Source organism: Pelophylax lessonae, assembly GCF_965119305.1.
Source record: "Pelophylax lessonae genome assembly, chromosome: 2".
NCBI lineage: Eukaryota > Metazoa > Chordata > Amphibia > Anura > Ranidae > Pelophylax > Pelophylax lessonae.
In genome coordinates, this window is record NC_138769.1 from 208,196,925 (window position 1) to 208,216,437 (window position 19,513).

General features: G+C 49.8%; 1 protein-coding gene across 4 annotated transcripts in view; it reads left to right on the plus strand.

Annotated features, from left to right (window-relative positions):
• The window catches only part of USP9X (ubiquitin specific peptidase 9 X-linked), a 593,271-nt gene that overhangs the window by 227,234 nt on the left and 346,524 nt on the right, over window positions 1-19,513 (plus strand). For all 4 annotated transcript variants that reach the window (XM_082246987.1, XM_082246989.1, XM_082246990.1 and 1 more), the window contains exon 13: window positions 4,596-4,732. In XM_082246987.1, the coding sequence (XP_082103113.1) occupies window positions 4,596-4,732 (137 nt within the window). The remainder of the gene's footprint in view (window positions 1-4,595; window positions 4,733-19,513) is intronic.

Below are 19,513 nucleotides of genomic sequence, written 5' to 3' on the forward strand. Positions count from 1 at the left end.
TGGGAAAGATTCACTAAAAGGTCGTTGAGAAAGTAAAGGCTATGCTGCAACCAGAGAATGCTAGCAACTCGCTCTCGTTCACGACGGACTGCTGGTCAGGACAAACAGTCACTAATGATCCTTGCATGCCACTTCATTGACAGCAGATGGACAAAAAAAAGGCAGTTGGTGTTGAATACAAAAGTGATGCAAGGATCCCACACGGAGTACAGTACAGAAATGTTTCTAGGCATGCTTGAAGACTGGGGAATCAACAAAGACCGAGTAATGCTTGTGCTACTTCGAGACAGTGGAGCAAACATGCAGAAAGGAATGAGGCTTGCTAGTATGTCAGACCTCAGTGTCATGGCCAAAGAGCTTTGATATGTTTTGAGATGCATGAAGAGATTAAAAATGTTGTGCTTGCAAGTCTTTTTTGAATCCTCGATACAAGAACCATGATTTCTCTTCTGATGATGTATTGGCTAAGGCAAAATAATGGCAGACAGAATATATTCAACAGGAGGTTCCTGCCGAAAAGACAAGTCCAGAACACCATTTTTTATAATCTGAAAGAGCAGCATGCTGCAAAAACTGAAAAATGTCCACAAATACGTCAATGAACGGAAGAGATTCATCTTCATTGTGGTCGAATTGATCACAACATTTTCAGTGTTTTATTGGGGCCTCATGCGGAAGATTTAGTTTCTTCTGAATCTGCAAAATTGAGCCTGGATGATCAACTTTATCTCTATTTGAAGGAACCAGTAATTAACAGAAGTCATCCTCTTCGGTGGTGGAAAAAAATGAGGCACGCTACAAAAGACTTGATTCCCATGCTAGAAGATACCTCTCTGTCTCTGCTCCTCTGTCTGCATATCCTGCTGAGAATGTTTATGAAGTGGCAGCATCATATGAACAAAACAGAAGCCGTTTAACAAGTGACCATGGACATGCTGAAATGTCCTGCTTTCTGCAGTATAATATTGTTCTACTTAACTGGGAGTATTGAAAAGTGTAATAGTAATAGTAGTAGTAGTAGTAGTAGTAGTGTCCACTCCAATCCACTGTCCAGCTTTTATATAGCAGTTTTGCAATGACTGCAGTAGTTGCAGTGAGTGCCCTACTGCAGCTGTAGTCCACTGACTCCAGTCCAATCCACTGTCTAGCTGTTTTTCTAGCAGTTTTGCGCTGCCGTAGTGATTTTAAAAATGATTGCAGTGAGTGCACTACTGCGGCAGTTTATGCATTAATGCACAATTGGATGATGTGAAACTGATGTCCCTGCAAGTGCACTTTCCTATCAGTTTTCATGCAGTTAAGGTGTGAAGAACGAGGGGGGTGTTAATCCCGGTGGGGGATCTGCCAGGGACCCCCCGATGCCACTAATCATTTGGACCTCTTAGGGTGTCCTGGAGACTGCATGGCGTGCCGAGGGGGGCACCTTTTATAGTATTGTTTAGCCTCATTGTTCAGACGTTCCCATTGAAATGCATGCGCGGCCATGTTTTTGTGGTTTCCCCATAGGAATGCATTGGGCAGCCATTTGCTCCACGAACGCTGGACAGCAGGCCTTTACTTTAGTGATGACCCAGGTACTTCGTCCTGTGAAGATCGTTTTCTCTGCACAGCAGACTGATCTTGTTCTCCTCTATATCAAATGGTGTTACAGAAGTTTTGAATGGAGTCCATTCACACGGTGGTAGCATCCCTACATCAGGAGGACTTTCTTGCATCCATTGACATCAAGGACGCTTACATTCACATTCCCATTTGTATAGCCTATCAGCGTTACCTCCGTTTTGCGGTGGGCGAGAAGCATTATCAATTTGTGGCGTTACCCTTTTGGTCTCGCTTCCGCTCCTCGAGTCTTCACAAAAGTGTTGGCCCTGGTTCTATCATTACTGTATCAGCGGGGGATCGCGATACTGGGGTACCTGGACAATTCTGCTTTTCGAGCAGCGTCTTAGACTACCCTGTTGGCCAACTTTGGAGATCACGCTGCAAACGCTGAGGGAGTTAGGGTCTGAATTTTTAGAAGTCTGCTCTGGTCCCATCCAAGAGCCTGGAATATTTGGGACTGACTCTAGGCTCAGCCTTGGCCAGAGTGTTTTTCCCTCTGCAAAACTTCAGAAATTGCAGGAGGCGATTTGGCTTCTGCTGTCCAGCAGACGGTCATATCTTCAGACTTTCATGCGGGTGCTGGGCCTCATGTTGACTACCTTCGAGGCGGTTCAGTTTGCTCAGTTCCACACAAGATCTCTTCAAAAAGAGATTTTGGTGAAGTAGAACAAGGATCCTCAGTCTCTGGACAATCTGATGATGTTGAGCCAGAGGACAAGGGGGGGTCCCTGCTTTAGTGGCTTCGCTCTTCGGCACTTCTTTAGGGAAAAACCTTTCTCCCCCCTGTACTGGATGGTTTTCACCACGGATGCCAGCCTATCCGGATGAGAAGGCATCCTCAGCATGGATTGTGCTCAAGGGGTCTGGACTCTGGAGAAGTCCAGGATACCTATCAATGTACTTGAGCGCCGAACAATCAGGCTTTGCTTTGATCATTGGACAGTTCATCTCCAGGGATGTCCGGTATAGATTTAATCAGATGTCACAACCGTGGCCTATGTCAATCACCAAGGGGGGCACGAGAAGTATTCTGGGGGCTCGGGAAGTAGCCAGCATTCTAAGGTGGGCAGAATGGTTCGTTCCAGCCCTCTGTGCTGTACACATTCCAGGGGTGGAAAACTGGCAGGCGAACTATCTCTGTCGATAGTTGTTGGACCAGGGAGAATGGTCACTTCATTCCAGAGGTGTTCAGTCAGTTCTGTCTCCGGTGGGGGACTCCTGAGGTAAACTTGTTGGCCTCTCGCCTCAACAGAAATGTTCAGAGGTTGTGGCACGGTCTCAGGACTCTCTAGCCGACGCCCTAGTGGCTCCCTGGAGTCATTATGGTCTGATGTATGCCTTTTCTCCTGTCACGCTGCTGCTGCGACTCCTGTGCAGGATCGAGGCAGAAGGGATTCCAGTCATTGTGTGGCTCCAGACTGGCCTCGCCGGTCTTGGTACACCGATCTGGTATGGCTGGTCAGCGATGTTCCTTGGAGACTCCTCAGGGAAGATCTGCTCTGCTATCTCAAGGACCGACCTTCGATTCTGCTTTAGTCGCTGGCTTTGCCGGCCTGGCTGTTGAAAGCCAGGTGCTGAAGGATAGAGGGTTGTCTGATTCGGTGATTCCTACACTTTTAAAAGCTAGGAAATCTACTTCCAGGAAGATTTAGCATCATACTTGGAAGATATACATTGCGTGGTGTGAGTCTCTTGGGGTTCACCCTTGCTCCTTTTTGGTGACTCAGATCTTGGCTTTCCTCCAGCGAGGGGTCGAACGTTTTAGGCCTTGATTACCATCAAGGGCCAGTTCTCGGCCTTTGGAAATATTTTTTTTTTAATGTCCGTTGGCCTCACACTTCTTGGTGCGTACTTTCCTCCAGGGAGTGAGACACTTGGCTCCCCCTAGTGGTCTCCATTGCCGCCGTGGGACCTCAATTTGGTGTCGTTCTTCAGAAACCTATCTTTGAAATTATTCGGGAGATTCCCCTGCTTGCATTGTCCCAGAAGGTGGCCTTTTTGGTGGCTATTACTTTGGCGCATAGGGTGTTTTGGCTGGCGGCACTGTCTTGCCCGATCACCTTATCTAGTTTTTAACAGGGATAAGGTGGTTTTTCAACCTTGTCCATCGTTCCTTCCAAAGGTAGTCTCCGATTTTCATGTCAATGAAGACATTGTGTTGCCTTCCCTGTGTCCTAAGCATCCTAAGGAAGTCGCTTTGCATTTTCTGGATGTGGATGTTTATATGAGGCCCCTTTTACATAGGGCGAATCAATTTTGACTGACTCCGCTTTCTCAGCGCGGATCGCTCCGTTGATCGCTGCTTAGCAGGTGGATGACAGGTCCTTCTCCCCTCACTGTGCAGAGACGGCCTGTCAGTCCCGCTCTCCACTATGGGGAGATTGGATGAAATCGGACAGCCTGTTTTTTATCTGATTTGGCCCGCTGGATTGGTCCCGAACAGATCACATTCAGTCTTTTTTTAGCGGATCTTGTTGGATTGGATGCCAGGCGGGTGTCAGCAGACACATGTCCGCTGAGATCTGCCTCCCCATAGAGAAGAATGGGTGACCTGATCAGGTCTGCCTTAAAAATGGACAGGTGGACCCGATCAGCCTGATCACGTGAAAAGGGTTGAAGTGTATTGGCTTGTGCAGAACTTCATTGCTTAGATTCCATTGCTCTTTGCTATGTTTTTCTCACATTCAGTTCTTTATCTGTAAGATATTGTACCATCCATGTTTGTGGCCTAGTCATAAAAGAAACTGGGGTCCAGCAGACGACTACTTATACAATGCTGGGGATATCGAAAGTGATTATTGCAGCGGCTTACTTTGCAGCAGATTTTTTACAACTGTGCGTTCTATACTGACTGAATAGGATGACTTATGGGTGGGAGAGAATAAACCAGTTTTGGAGTTAACATTTTCAGGGGGGTAGCTTTGCCAGTCTTCACATTTTTTATGTAACCGTTTTATGTCTTCAGTGCTTACTTGTACCTCTTTTCTTTCTAGGATCGAGATACACAGAAAATTCAGTGGATAGATCGTTTTATAGAAGAGCTACGTACAAATGACAAATGGGTCATACCAGCACTTAAACAAATTAGAGAAATTTGCAGTTTATTTGGTGAAGCACCTCAGAATTTAAGGTAAAATTCATTTTGAGTTGTCTTTTGAATCATTTTTATGATCTCCAATGCAAAACTTGCTTATTCTCCATGTTTTGATTTATTTCAGTATTTTATAACTGCTGTATTTTCTAATTTTTGTATGACTCTTTATAATGCAGCTGAAACAGGCTATTTAAATGTTTGAAGTGGTTGTAAACACTTCGTATACCCAGCGAAGTAACTGGCCTCAGGTGATAGAGATGAAACAAATCCTACTTAAGTTGTACATGTTTATCTGTTGTCTTCTCTAATCTACAGTCCCTCAAAGTCCAGAATTTTAAAGAGCACCCAGAACAGAGCCGAGGCTGTCAATCAGCCAAAGATCCCTTCCCTGTCACCATTTTTTCTCTTGATGTCGGGAAAACTTGTCAGAAGTAATTGCTGATAGAGGAACAAGGCAGCATATAGAAAATGCACTTAGTACTCTTAATTGAGACATGTACACACTATAGAAGGATATGCCTTGTTCATATGGCATGTCTGATGTTTACAACCACTTTAAAGAACAGTTTAGTAAGCCAAGTTGGTTACATGGAAATTAATGTGTTACTAAACCCACAATTTTAAAATCAGTCTATATATGCAGTAAAGCATGCGTGTTATACTCGCTGTGGAACCTAAGGGGTTATTCCCCTGCATTGTGTAAAAAGGCTTTGATCCTATCTTCTCTGACCCTCCCCTTCTTCCACAGACTGCAATCCATCTCCTGATAGTAAAAAAGCCTTGGGGGCACTCTACACATACTCGGTTTGGTGTGTATTGCTAGAAAGTGTTTTTTCTCGATCGTCCATTGACAAATGCAGCTCTTATGCGTCTTATACCATTGGGTTATGCTGTCCCCTGCAGGAGTAGTACTAGGCAGGGAAAAAGCAATTCACCACGCCCATGGGGGGCTGCCCCTATAGGTATAACCCTCACCCCCTCCCCCCCCCCCCTCCCTGAGGGGTTTCTGTCCTCGCAATCAGATGGTGAAGAGGACCTGTCCTCTTCAGCTGCAGCGCGGGAACACGCTTTGGCGGAAGCCCTGATTGTTTTAGTAAGGGAAACGATGAGCCCACGCTGGCAGGGACACAGGCGTCTTTTGGCTCCCGCAAGACCCAAATTTCATGCAGGGTTTTCCCTTGTCCCGAGAATTTTTATGATATTGTTAATGACCAATGGTGGCGCAGCATGCATATGCTTGTAGTGCCCAAACGCTTTAAACGCCGTTATCCCTTTGCTGAGAGGTTTCTAACTGTTGGACGGTACCGCCTAAGGTGGATCATCCTGTTAACAGGTTGAACAAATCTACTATAGTGCCTGTGGAAGATTCCCCAGTTTTTACGGATCCGGTAGACAGGCGGGTGGAATCCCTTTCCCGCCACCTTCATGTGTTGGCGGGTTCTATCCTGAAACCGGTTTTTGTGTTTGTTTTGGTATCCCAGACGGTTGCGGAATGGGTGAAGATTCTGAAGGGGAACTTGGATGGTGACTTAGTTCCCCCGGAGCTGATGGAACTTATGAACCAGATGGCTCAGGCCCTGGTGTTCCTGTGTGATGCGTCCTTGGATGTGGCTCCCCTGGTGGCCAGAGGGTCGGGTGTGGGGATTGCCTTACGATGCATGGTGTGACTGAAAAGCTGGTCGGATGACCAGGCTTCCAAAAAGGCAGATCTTCCTTTCCTGGGAGAGCGATTGTTTGGCGACTTGTTGGATGAGTTGATCAAGGGTCTGACTGGTGGGAAGAGTACTCTTCGTCCTCAATCCTCCAAAGGTAAAGCACCCCGTATTAAGCGGGGGCCTTCCTTCGCCGCTCATAGACGTGTTTTTCATGCCTCCAGGGCGCAAGAAAAAGGTAAGCCGTTCAGAGCTTCTGGAGGGACTAAGCCCTGGTCAGGCAAGCCCATGACCATTCAGTCCGGTTCTGCGGACAAGTCCTCTTCAGCATGAAGGGGCGCCCTCACCCGTTTCTGGGGTTGGGGGACGTCTGCGCTTCTTTCAGGAACCCTGGACTTCCTTTATTCAAGACAAATGGGTTCACAAACTGATTTGTTCCGGGTACAAGATCAAATTTCGGTCCCAGCTGGCGGACAGGTTTTCAGTCAAATCTTCGCCTGTCTCCGATTTGTTTGAAGGATCTCTGGGACGCTGTGCAGGATCTCCTTGCTCAAGGAGTGATCGTGGCGGTTCGTCCGCAGGAACGCTTTCAAGGTTTCTTTTCAAACCTATTCACGGTGCCCAAAAAAGAGGGCAAGGCGCGTCCAATCCTGGACCTCAAGGCTCTGAACCGTTGTGTATGGGTGCAGAAGTTTCAAATGGAGTCCATTCGGTCAGTGGTGGCATCTTTGAATCGGGGATTTTCTGGCCTCCATCGATATCAAAGATGCATATTTGCACATACCCATCGACGGGACACCAGCGATTTTCTCCACTTTGCGGTGGCAGAGGAGCATTTTCAATTTTTGGCGTTACCCTTTGGTCTCGCATCCGCTCCGAGTTTTTACCAAGGTTCTGGCCCCGATATTGGCGTTGTTACGTCGGAAAGGGATTGCGATCCTGGGATATCTGGACGATCTCCTATTACGCGCAGACTCTCACTCTGCTCTGTTGGGCTACCTGTCGATTACAGTTCAGACCCTTAAGGAATTTGGGTAGATGATCATTTAAAAAAATCTGCTGACGTCCCCAGTACAGTGGGTCTTTCTTCCCTTGGAAAAACATCAGAAGTTGCAAAGGGCGATCAGGTTGCTATTGGAAACCTATCGGTCCTCCCTTAGGACTTACACGAGAGCCTTGGGTCTGATGGTATCCACCTTCGAGGTGGTCCCATTTGCTCAGTCCCTCTCGAGGCCCAAAAAGATTCTTGCGAAATGGAACAGGGATTCACGACCTTTAGACAAGATGATACGTTTGAGCCACCTCACGAGGTCTGCTCTATCCTGGTGGATCTAGTCGCCAGCTTTGTGGATGGTGGTCATCACGGACACCAGCCTGTCAGGCAAGGGTGGAGTGCTGTGGAAGCTCTGTGCCCAGGGGACTTGGTTGAAAAAGGAGTCTTCCTTACAGATCAATATTCTGACGCTCGGGGCGATAAAGCTTTGCCTGTTCCACTGGACGAATAGGCTGCGCGGTTCTCCGGTTCGGATACAATCGAACACTGCCATGGCTGTGGCAATCAGGGTGGCACCAAGAGTGTCCTGGGGGCCACGGAGGTGGCCAAGATTCTGGTATGGGCGGAAGACAATGTGGTCTCTCCTCAGTCCACCTTCCGGGTGTGGAGAATTGGCAGGCGGATTTCCAGAGTTGTCAGGTGCTGGATCAAGGGGAATGGTCCCTTCATCCGGAGGGGTTTCATCTCCTGTGTGTCCGGTGGGGGAACTCTGGAGGTAGATCTGTTTTTGCATTTTTCCTCAACAAAAGTTCAGAGATTTGTGGCCAAGTCTCGGGATCCTCTGGCCGACGCCACAGACGCCTTGGTGACTCCTTGGAGCCAGTATCAGCTGATTTATGCCTTCCCTCCGATCACACTCCTGCCAATGTTTCTCCGCAGGGTGTTGGTGGAAGGAATTCCCGTCATTCTGGTGGCCCCAGACTGGCCTCGTCAGTCTTGGTACGCAGACCTAGTAAAAATGATCCTCCGTGGAGACTTCCTCTGCGGGAGGATATGCTGTCCCAGGGACCGATCTTCCATCCTGCTTTACAGTCACTGGCTTTAACTGCATGGCTGTTTAAAAGCAAGGTGTTGAGAGGGATAGAGGTCTTTCTGACTCTGTGAGTCCTACACTTTTTAAGGCCAGGAAGTCGTCATCCAGGAAGATCTATCATCGTACGTGGAAATCGTACATTTCATGGTGTGAATCGCAGCTGCACCCTCGCTTGTTTTCTATATCTAGGGTTTTGGCCTTTTTTACAAAAAAGGGTTGAGTAGTGGTTGGCTTTGGGCACTATCGAGGGCCAAGTTTTTGCCTTGGCTATTTACTTCCAATGTCTGTTGGCTGCTAATAGCTTGATTACCACACTTTTTTTATTCAGGGGGTGCGTCATCTGGCTCCTTCGAGGAGATCCCTGTTGCCTTCGTGGGATCTCAATCTAGTTTTGTTTGTTCTTCAAAAGCCTCCTTTTGAGAACATTAGGGAGATTTCTCTGCTTTTTGTCACAGAAGGTTGCTTTTCTGGTGGCAATTACTTATGCTCGCAGAGTGTCGTCTGAGTTGGTGGCACTGTCCTGTCCGCCCTATTTGGTGGTCCACGGAGATAAAGTGGTACTCAGACCTAATCCGTCTTTTCTTCCTAAGGTGTTGGAATTTCATTTTAATGAAGACATTGTGTTGCCTTCCCTAATGTCCTAAGCATCCCAAGGACATTGCATTGCACTCTCTGGATGTGGTCCGGGCGATAAGGGTTTATCTGATGGTAACTGTCTTTTAGGAAATCAGACTTTGTTCTTACCGAAGGACCTCAAAGGTTTGGGTGCGTCTGCTGTGACCCTATCCAGATGGATTAGGCAGACGGTTGTTCAGGCTTATTCGCTGAAGGGTCAGGTTCCTCCTTTCCCTGTGAAGGTTTATTCTACTAGAGCGCTGAGTGCCTCTTGGGCTTTTCGCCATCTGGCCTCAGTAGTGCAGGTTTGTAAAGCAGCGACTTGGTTTTCTGTGCACACTTTTACAAAATTCTTCAAGGTAGATTTGTTGGCATTTTCAGATGCTTCCTTTGGCCGCAAGGTTTTGCAGGCTGCTGTTTCATAAGATAATTGTTTCGTTTATTCCTCTTTAGGGCTTTTTTCTTTTATGGGTGAGCTCCTGTTGTTCCTGGTTCAGCTTCATGGTACCCAGTTGGCTAAGTTTAGCCTTTGGAGTTTACATTTACTATCTGGTTGCATTCTCCCCTCCCCTCATGCCTACACTGCTTTGGGATGTCCCAGTGATATAGGTAGCATAAGAGCTGCGTCTGACAATGGATGATAGAGAAAACTGGATTTTACCATAAAATCCTTTTCTCTTGAGTCCATTGACAGACATAGCACCCGCCTCTCTTTGTGTCTTCTTTTCACTGCTGGCAACGAAACTGGTTTGCTGGAGCAGGGTGTTTGGGGTTATAAACGTCATGTCATGTCGCTCCTTCTCACTATCGTGGTCCTTCTGCGGACTACCCCCCCCCCCCATTCCCCCATGCCTAGCTTCCCCTCCCGGGGCGGTCAAGCCTATTTTTTGTGTTTGGGGGTGTCAAGCGGTGCTGGGGCCGGGGGGGGGGGGGGGCGCCGGCTGCACAAACACTGTTTTTGGGGGTGGGGTTTCCCAGTGGGGTCCCCCCCTTACTGTCCAAGTGTACCTGGGGTCCTGGGAGCCGCGTAGGCCCGCCATTTTGCTGTGGATGACTGCATGTATAATCGGCAGGCATGTTTGTGTAGTCCAGTGGCCATTTTCTTGTAGTTTCCTATTGCTATCACACGGTGGCCATGTTTATGGAGCTGTCAATCGGCGATGGTCTTTAGTGGCTGTTGCTGTACTTCCTCTTTCTCTTTGATCGCTGCACGGCATGCAGTCTTGCTCTGCATCTGAGGGGTTGGTGAGTCCCTGTGGGTGCTAAACTGCTCCCTCTTTCTGTTATAGGTGTTTGTTGCGCTGGGACTTGTGGTGCAGCTGTAGGGGGAATTTTTGGCCGCAATTTTTACACCTTTTGCTATCGGTCCTCAGGTTAACCATGGAGTCCCATGGAGCGCGTGTCACCACCTGACCTGCTCTCAGTGGCTGCGGGGCCCTCAGGGTCCCAGTCTGCCTTGTCTGACGGCAGTCCTGCAGTCACTGGTGCCCAAAGTGAATATGGCCCTTCAAAATAGGACAAGCAAAAAGCTTTCTCAGCCTTCACCTGCATCCTCTGTCTCCTCAGATTCTGAGGTGGATTTGGCTGCTGCGGACGCCAGTCACCCTGCTAGGTCTGCGTCCACGCACCCTGAGTGCACTGATGGTGAGGATGATTCCTCTTCCACTACAGCCGCGCATGAAAAAGCGCTAGTGGATGCGCTGATTGTATCAGTGTGGGAAACTTTGAAACCGGAGGACGCAGCTGCGCCGGTGCAATTTGGTACCCGCAGAGCCTCCAAAGCGGCAAAGGCGTTTCCCTTTCCCGGCTATTTCGACAATATTGTCGCCAGTCAGTGAGTTTCTCCAAACAGACTGTTGGAGCTTTGCTAGAAGATATCCCTTTGAAGAGTCCCTGTTAAAGAAACTGTGACAGTACAACCTAAGGTGGACTTGCAGTTTTCCAGGTTGAATAAAGCCACCCTTCTCCCGGTGGAGGACTCTGTCCTTTTAAGGACCCTTTTAACAAGTGTGCGGAGTCTCTTTTCCGATACCTTTTTCCCATGGCCAGTTCCATTCTGCGGCCGGTTTTTGCCATAGCCTTGGTTCCCAGACTTTAACTGAATGGGCTAAGCTCCTGTGCCAGGAGTTGGAAGGAGGACAGTCCCCTCCTGACCTGAGGGACCAGTTGGTCCATGGGTTGCAGTATAGCAGTGATGCCTCCTCTGGATGCAGCCCCTTTGCCTGTAGGATGTCCATGACAGCGGTCACTCTAAGCTGCAATAATATGGCTGAAATACTGGACTGCTGACCAGGCTTCCAAGAAAGTATTGTTGATCTCCCTTTTGTAGGAGACTGTTTGTTCGGAGCTTCCATGGAAGAGATCATTAAAGGGCTTACTTGGAAGTAAGAGTACTCTGCTTCCACAGACTACCAGCCAGGAGCAGAGTCTTGTCGCAAATGTGGCCCTTTCTTCTTGGCCCATAAGCGGTCCTTTCATCCCTTGGGATCTAATGGCCAGGGATCAAAGTCAGCACGCAACTCCGCAGGGGGTTTCAAGAGGCCCTGGCCTGGTAAGTTGAGAGTGGGTTCCTCCGGGGATCGCAGACCAGCCCGATTCCGCCCAAAGGGGCGCCCTCACCTGTATCTGAGGTGGGGGGGGCGTCTTCACTGCTTTCTGAATCCGTGGACCGCCTTGATTCAAGACAAATGGGTCCACGAGTTGATTCGGTCAGGTTACAAGATCGAGTTTCGGTCCTTGCCTCTGGCAAGGTTCTTCCCTTCCAACCTGCGTTTAGCCCCAGATTGCCTATGAGGTCCTCTTGGGGCAGTACAAGATCTGCTGCTTTCACAGGGGGTTATTGTATCGGTTCCGGAATCTGAAAGCTTTCAGGGATTTTTTTCAAACCTTTTTACCGTTCCCAGGAAGGAAGGTAAGGTTGGTCCAATTCTGGACCTCAAGGCCTTGAACTGCTTTGTGTGGGTCCAGAAATTTTGAATGGTTTAATCGCACGGTAGTTGCATCCCTTCATCAAGGGGGATTTCCTTGCCTCTATCGATATCAAGGACGCTTGCCTTTATATCCCAATAATATGTGGGGTATCAGCATTTCCTTCGTTTTGCCATGGGTGAGGAGCACTATCAATTTGTGGTATTACCTTTTGGTCTCCCCTCAGCTTCTCGGGTGTTCACAAAAGTTTTGGCCTCGGTGTTAGCATTGCTAAGGCAGAAGGGGGCTGTGGTACTGGGGTACTTGGACGACCTCCTTCTGCGAGCAGTGCCTTTGAATTCCTTAAGACAGTCTGGACATTTTGTTGTGAATTCTGCAAGAGCTCAGATAGAAACGGAATTTCCAAAAATCTGTTCTGGTCCCATCCACCAAGCTGGACTATTTGGGTCTGAACCTGGACACTGCCTCAGCCCTGGTGTTTCTTCCAAAGGTGAAACTCCAGAAGTTGCAGGATGCGTTATGGCTCCTGTTGTCCAACTGGCGGTCATCTCTCAGGACTTGTATGCCAGTGCTGGGCTTGATGGTCTCCACCTTCGAGGTGGTTCCGTTTGCTCAGTTCATACCAGATCTCTGCAAAAGGAGATTCTTGCCAAATGAAACAAGAGCCCACAGTCTCTAATCAATCTGATCCTGTTGAGCCGGAGTAATAGGGGATCCCTGATCTGGTGGCTATGCTCCCTGGCGCTTTGACAGGGAAAATCCTTTTGCCACATGTACCGGACTGTGGTCACCACAGATGCCAGTCTGTCCAGGTGGGGAGGTTTCTCGGACATGGTTTCTGCTCAGGGGGTTTGGACTGAGTCCAGTCTGCCGATTAATATCCTTGTAATTTGGGCGTTAGGCTTTGCCTGACCCAATAGACGGTTTGTTTGCAGGGGCGCCCGGTAAGGATTCAGTCAGACAATGACACGGCCGTGGCGTATGTTAATCATCAAGGGGCACCAAAAGTGTCCTAGTTGCCCAGGAAGTAGCCGGCATTCTAAGGTGGGAAGAATGGTTTGTTCCAGCCATCTCTGCTGTGCATATTAGAGGGGTCGAAAATTGGCAGGCGGATTACCTCAGTTGGCAGACTTTGGATCAGGGAGAATGGTCTCTCCACCAGGAGGTGTTAAATCAACTGCGTCTCCAGTGGGGGACTCCCTATGTGGACTTTTTTTGCCTCTCGTCTCAATAGGAAGGTACAGGGGTTCGTAGCAAGGTCTCTGGATCCTCTGGTCAACGCCACTGGCCCTCTGGTGGCTCCTTGGGGCCAGTATTGTCTGATGTACGGATTTCCCCTGAACTCTTCTGCGAAGAATCGCGGCAGAAGGGATGGTCGTCCTAGTGACTTCAAACTGACTACGCAGGTCCTGGTATGCAGACCCTAGTACATATGGTCACCGATGTCCCTTGGAGACTTCCTCTCAGAGAAGATCTGTTAACTCAAGGACCCATCTTCCTTCCTGCTTTACAGTCGCTGGCTTTAACGGCTTGGCTGTTGAAAGCCAGGTGCTGAAGGATAGAGGGGTGTCTGAATCGGTGATTCCTACGCTGTTAAAAGCTAGAAAATCTTCTTCTAGGAAGATTAATCATCGAGTCTGGAGGGCGTACATTGCTTGGAGAGTGAGTTTCAGTGCGATCTCCCCCCCGTTCCATTTTGGTGTGTCGTGTTGTGGAGTTTCTCCAAAAAGGTGTAGATTAGCGTTTGGCCTTGGGTACCATTAAAGGCCAGATTTGGGCCCTGGAGATTTTCTTTCAGTGCCTGTTGGCCACAAATTCCTTCGTTCACACCTTTGGTTCAAGGGGTCTGCCACCTGGCTCCCCCTGGTAAGATCTCTGTTAACTTGATTATTCAGAAACTGCCTATTTGTGAGGTTTCTGTGCTTTCTGTCAAAGGTAGCTTTGTTAGTGACTATTACTTCTGCGCATAGTGTCTGAGTTGGCTGCATTTTCTTGTCCACCCTATCTGGTGGTTGAGACAAAGTGGTGCTTCGTCCCTGCCAGTCGTTCCTTCCTAAAGTCGTCTGTGGTTTCAATTTAAATAAAGACATTGTGTTGCCTTCCTTGTCCAAAGGTGAAGCATCCTAAAAAGATGGCTTTACATTCTTTGGATGTGGTTCCTGGCGGCGACTAAGTCGTTCCGTAAATTGGATTTTTTTGTCCTTACAGATGGACCCCATATGGGGCTGGCCACATCTGCTCTGACCATTTCTAGATGGATCCAGCAGACGGTGGTCTGTGCACATTTTCACTAAGTTTTACAAGGTGCATGTGTTGGCATCTGCGGATGCTTCTTTTGGCCGTAAGGTTTTGCAGGCCGCTGTTGGAGAGGATTAGTCCTCTTTGAGGGTCTTTTTTTTTTTTTTCAGATGAGCTCCAGTTCTGGTTGAGCTTCTGTTTTACCTGGTTGGCAATGTTTTGCCCTTGGGAAGTGTTTCTTGCTGTCTTCTTCCCACCCCTCATGTTGACACTGCTTTGGGACATCCCAAGGGTCAAGAAGATCTGGATCTGTGGAGCTGTGAATGAAAGAGAAAACTGGATTTTTGTCTTAACGTAAAATCCTTTTCTCTGATCATTGATGGACACAGCACCTGCCCCTCTATTGAGTTGGGTTTTATGTTCTTCTGACGCTGCTATAAAACTGAAGACCTACAGCAGGAAGTGGGAGTATACCCCCTGGGACTGCCTTATAGGCGTAGTCAAACTTTGTTTGTCTAGTGTCCTACTCCTGTAGGGGACAGCATAAAACCAAGGGTCAAGAAGATCTGGATCTGCGTCTTTCAATGAACATCAGGGAAAAGGATTTCACAGGAAGACAAAAATCCAGTTTCTCTTGCGTCCTCTGACAGTCGCCGCTCACTCATTCAGTCTTCACCAATGGGTATTGACCTCTTATCCATAGGAGCAAGCTAGGCATAAGACTTGTTAAAAACAAAGTAATTTACATAGACACACCTATGGGGGCTGTCCCACTGGTCCAATACCCCCCTGCTATCAGCCATCCCAACTCAGTTTGTCTTCTGCCTAGTTAGGAGTAAGATTTGCTTCCCTGTGCTGGGGCTACTACATGTCTCAGCCTTTCTTCTGTTTTATGATTTTATTTTCTGCAAATGTGTTTTCTTTGCACTACTAGCTGTTTATTTGTCAGCGTTTATTTAGTCGGATCTTCGGATGACGACGGCGTTGCGGAGCTGGGAGTCACACTGGTCGTCCTGGTGTCCCAGGACAGAGGGCCTTATGGAATCCCAGCCCGCCATCGAGCGTTTAGCAGGCTATGCGTACGCCCTGGCCTCGCAAATGACCTGTCCCTGTCCTCAGGGATGAAAGCCCGCGATGTGGCCACCTCAACCGCGGTTCCGTGCGTTGCTAGCGTCCTGCATTTTTGGCTGACGGCACCCCCCACTGCCTGGAGTGGGAGGCTTCCCGTCGATGAGGTGCCCACGCCATCGGGTACGGTGAGTATGTTCTGTGTGGGGCCTCTGTCTGGGGCTGGCAGTCTGATGTGTCTGTGGTATCCTCTCATGTCTGTGCGTTTTTGGGGCTCCCTTACTCCCGGTCCCTGCGGGGGCCCTGGATCGCTATGTGGGGGTTTGTGGGGGTCCCTCTCCTGTGTGCCACTGTATTGTGTGTTTTCAGGTGCAGACCTGTGCGGCGACCACTGCGGTGGTTAAAAGCCGCTGGTCCGCCATTTTAGGTGTGGGCAGCTGCTGGCCTCACTGTGGCGCTTCTGCAGCAATGAATGTAGTGTTTTGGCGCCTTATGGCGCCATCTTGTGTGGCAATGTGTTCTTCTGCACATGACGGCGGCCATTTTCCCGGAGCCTCCCATTTCTTTCTCTGGGCAACCATTTTACCTTAGTCTGCTTCCTAGTTCAGCCTCATGCGGTGACATCCCTTCCTTTTTCTCTACAGAGGAGATCTTCAGGAGTGTGGTAACACTTGTGCGGTCTATCTTTGCTGTTCTTTTGTGGGGAATACCTTTTGGCTATCAGTTTATTCCTGCTTGCGGGGTCGGTTTGCATAGTCCTTCCTAGCGGTCTTCTGCGGTGGGATCGCTGTGCGCTTAAAGGGCCAGTACCTTTTTTAAAAAAAAAAAAAACTTTTTTATGGAGTCCCAGGACAGCAAATTTCCCCTAAATTTGGTGGATGATTCAGGTTCCTCTGGATATTTTGCTCTGACTGCCGCACTTGCGACTTTAGCGTCCCAAGGTGGATCTTTTGATGGCTGAACGGGATACTAGAAAGAGGCCTAGGCTTTCTCATTCTTCTGATTCTGATATGGTTGCCGTAGATGGTGTGCCCCTTGAAGGGTCTCGTTCTTCCCAGTCTGAAGGGGAGGTGGAGGATGAGGAAGGGGATGATTGCCCCCCCCCCCCCCCCCTGGGATGGCCGAAGAACGCGCAGCTATGGCTGCGCTGATTACTGCTATTAAAGATACACTAAATTTAGAGGATGAGCCCAATCCTCCGGGCAAGCGGTCCTCTTTGGTACCCACAGATCCCGTAAGGCGGCGCAGGTGTTTCCTTGCCCTGCTGAGTTTCACGAACTGTGAATGAACAATGGCGCAATTTGAAGCGCAATTTTGTGGTGCCAAAACGGTTTCAAGTCCGTTACCCTTTTGCGTCTCCTATGGATTTGCGCTGGTCTGTGGCCCCTAAAGTGGATCATACTGTGTCCAGATTAAACAGGTCCACTCTGGTACCCACCGAGGATTCTCCGGTTTTTAGGGACCCTACGGATAGGAGGCTGGAATCTCTTGCCCGCCATGCCTATGTCGTGGCGGGTTCCATGCTAAAACCTATTTTCGCCTCTGTCGTGGTGTCTCAAGCGGTGGCTGATTGGACCAAGGTGCTTAAGCGCACCCTCGTGACTAATTCTGCCCCCCCCCCCTACTAGGAGATGGTGGACCAGATTCATCGAGCAGTTATGTATCTGTGTGATGCGGCCTTGGATGAGGCCCCGTTGTCGGCTCGCCTGTCTGGTGTCGCGGTACTTAACCGCCGCTTGACCAGACTTCCAGGAAAACGGTGTCAGACATCCCTTATGCGGGGACTTGTCTTTTTGGGGAATCCCTGGATGAATTGGTTAAAGGTGTCACTGGGGGCAAGAGCACTCTGCTGCCCCAGAATCCGAGGGGTAAGTTCTTCCACGGTTAAGTGGGGCCCTTCCTTTAAACCAAACCAGGGGTCCTTTCGTGCCTTCAAGGCACAGGACAAGGGGATACCCTTCAAGGGCCAGGATGGCCAGAGAAACCCCTGGGCGGGCAAGCCAAAAGCCGCCCGGGCTGGGGCGGCGGCCCAGTCTGCCTCAACCTCAAGGGACGCCCTCACCCGTTTCAGGGGTGGGGGGACGTCTGCGCGGTTTCCTCGAACCTTGGCTTCTCCGGATTCCGGACAGGTGGGTTCAGGAAATCATTCGATCAGGTTACAAGATCGAATTCCTTTCGCGACCAGCGGACAGATTCTTTCCCTCAAATCTTCATTTGACCCCAGATCAGTTGCAAGATCTTCATCGGGCGGTGCAGGATCTCCTCGCCCAGTGGGTTATCGTCCCGGTGCCTCATTGGGACAGATTTCAGGGTTTTTACTCAAATCTGTTCACTGTGCCCAGAAAGGAGGGCAAGGTGCGTCCGATTCTGGACTTGAAAGCTCTCAACCGCTTTGTGCGCGTTCAATAATTCCGCATGGAATCACTCTGCTTGGTGGTGGCCTCATTGAGTACGGGAGATTTCCTGGCTTCTATCGACCTAAAGGATGCATATTTACACATCCCCATATTCGAGGGTCATTAGAGGTACCTCCGATTCGCTGTCGCGGAGGAACACTATCAGTTTGTGGCGTTATCTTTCGGTCTCGCTTCGGCTTCAAGGGTGTTTACCAAAGTGCTGGCTCCTGTTCTGGGCCTGTTACGGGCACAGGGCATTGCGGTCTTGGGATATCTGGACGATCTCCTGTTAAGGTGGAGTGCCAGTCAGAGCCTGCTGCGTGATCTGTCCACTATGGTTCAGACGCTCCAGGAGTTCGGATGGACCATCAACGTTCAGAAGTCGACTTTGTCCCCTTCAGTTCGTCTCCCATATTTGGGAATGGTCCTGGACTCCGCCCAAGCGAAGGTGTTTCTGGCGGAGGACAAGCTCCGGACTCTGCAGAATGAGGTCAGGTCCCTCAGGGACAACGAGTCTTTGTCCCTCAGGACATGTATGCGGTCCCTGGGGTTGATGGTGTCAGCCTTCGAGGCGATACCGTTTGCTCAGTTTCACATGCGGTGTCTCCAGGCGGAGATACTGGCCAGGTGGGACAGGCTCCCTCAGTCCTTGGACCTGAGGGTGTCTGAGTCACCAAACCAGAGTGGATCTTCTGTGGTGGCTCCAGTCCCCGGCCATAGCGGAGGGAAAATCCTTCCGGCCGTTGCTGTGGACGGTGATTACCACGGATGCCAGCCTGTCGGGCTGGGGTGGCGTTCTGGGCAATCTGTCTGCCCAGGGCACCTGGTCGGTGGAGGAATCCTCCCTGCCGATCAACATCTTGTAATTGAGAGTGATCAGGTTGTGCCTGCTCCATTGGTCGGATCGTCTTCAGGGTCACCCTGTACGGGTGCAGACAGACAATGCCACTGCGGTGGCTTGCATCCATCACCAAGGGGGCACCAGGAGTGCCCGGGTGGCCCAGGAGGTGACTAAGATTCTATCTTGGACCGAGACTCCCGTCCTGGCGATTTCGGCAGTTACATTCCGGGTGTGGAGAATTGACTATCTGAGCCGCCAGACTCTGGACCAGGGGGAATGGTCCCTGCACCCGGAGGTATTTCAAATGCTGTGTGCGAAATGGGGATCCCCGGACGTGGATCTGTTCGTGTCCTGGCTCAACAACAATGTGGGAAGGTTTGTGGCAAGAACGCGCGATCCTCTGGCGGACGCCTTGGCACCGGTATCGTCTGATGTATGCCTCTCCCCCGATTCAGTTGTTGTCCAGGTTCCTTCACAGGTTGGTCTCGGAACCGAAGTTGGTGATTCTGGTGGCCCTGGCCATGCCAGTCCTGGTACACGGACATCATTCAACTGGCCGTCGAGCCCCCATGGCGGCTGCCGTTACGAGACTATCTTCTGTCTCAGGGCCCAATCTTCCATCCTGCTTTACAGTCGCTGGCTTTAATGGCTTGGCTGTTTGAAAGCCAGGTCCTGAGAGACAGGGGTCTCATCAGAGGTCATTCCTACTCTGCTCAAGGCTAGGAAGGCCTCGTCTGGTAAGATCTATTACCGTACCTGGAAGGCTTATTTTGCCTGGTGTGAATCCAGGGGCTTCCCTCCTCGTTCCTACTCGGTGGCGAGGGTGTTAGCCTTCCTACAATCTGGTGTGGACCAGCGCCTTGCGTTGACCACGATTCAGGGCCAGTTGTCTGCACTGGCCGTCCTTTTCCAGCGCCCCTTGGCGTCTAACTCTTTTGATTCGCACCTTTATTCAAGGTGTGTGTCATTTGGCCCCTCCTCCGAGGGCGCTT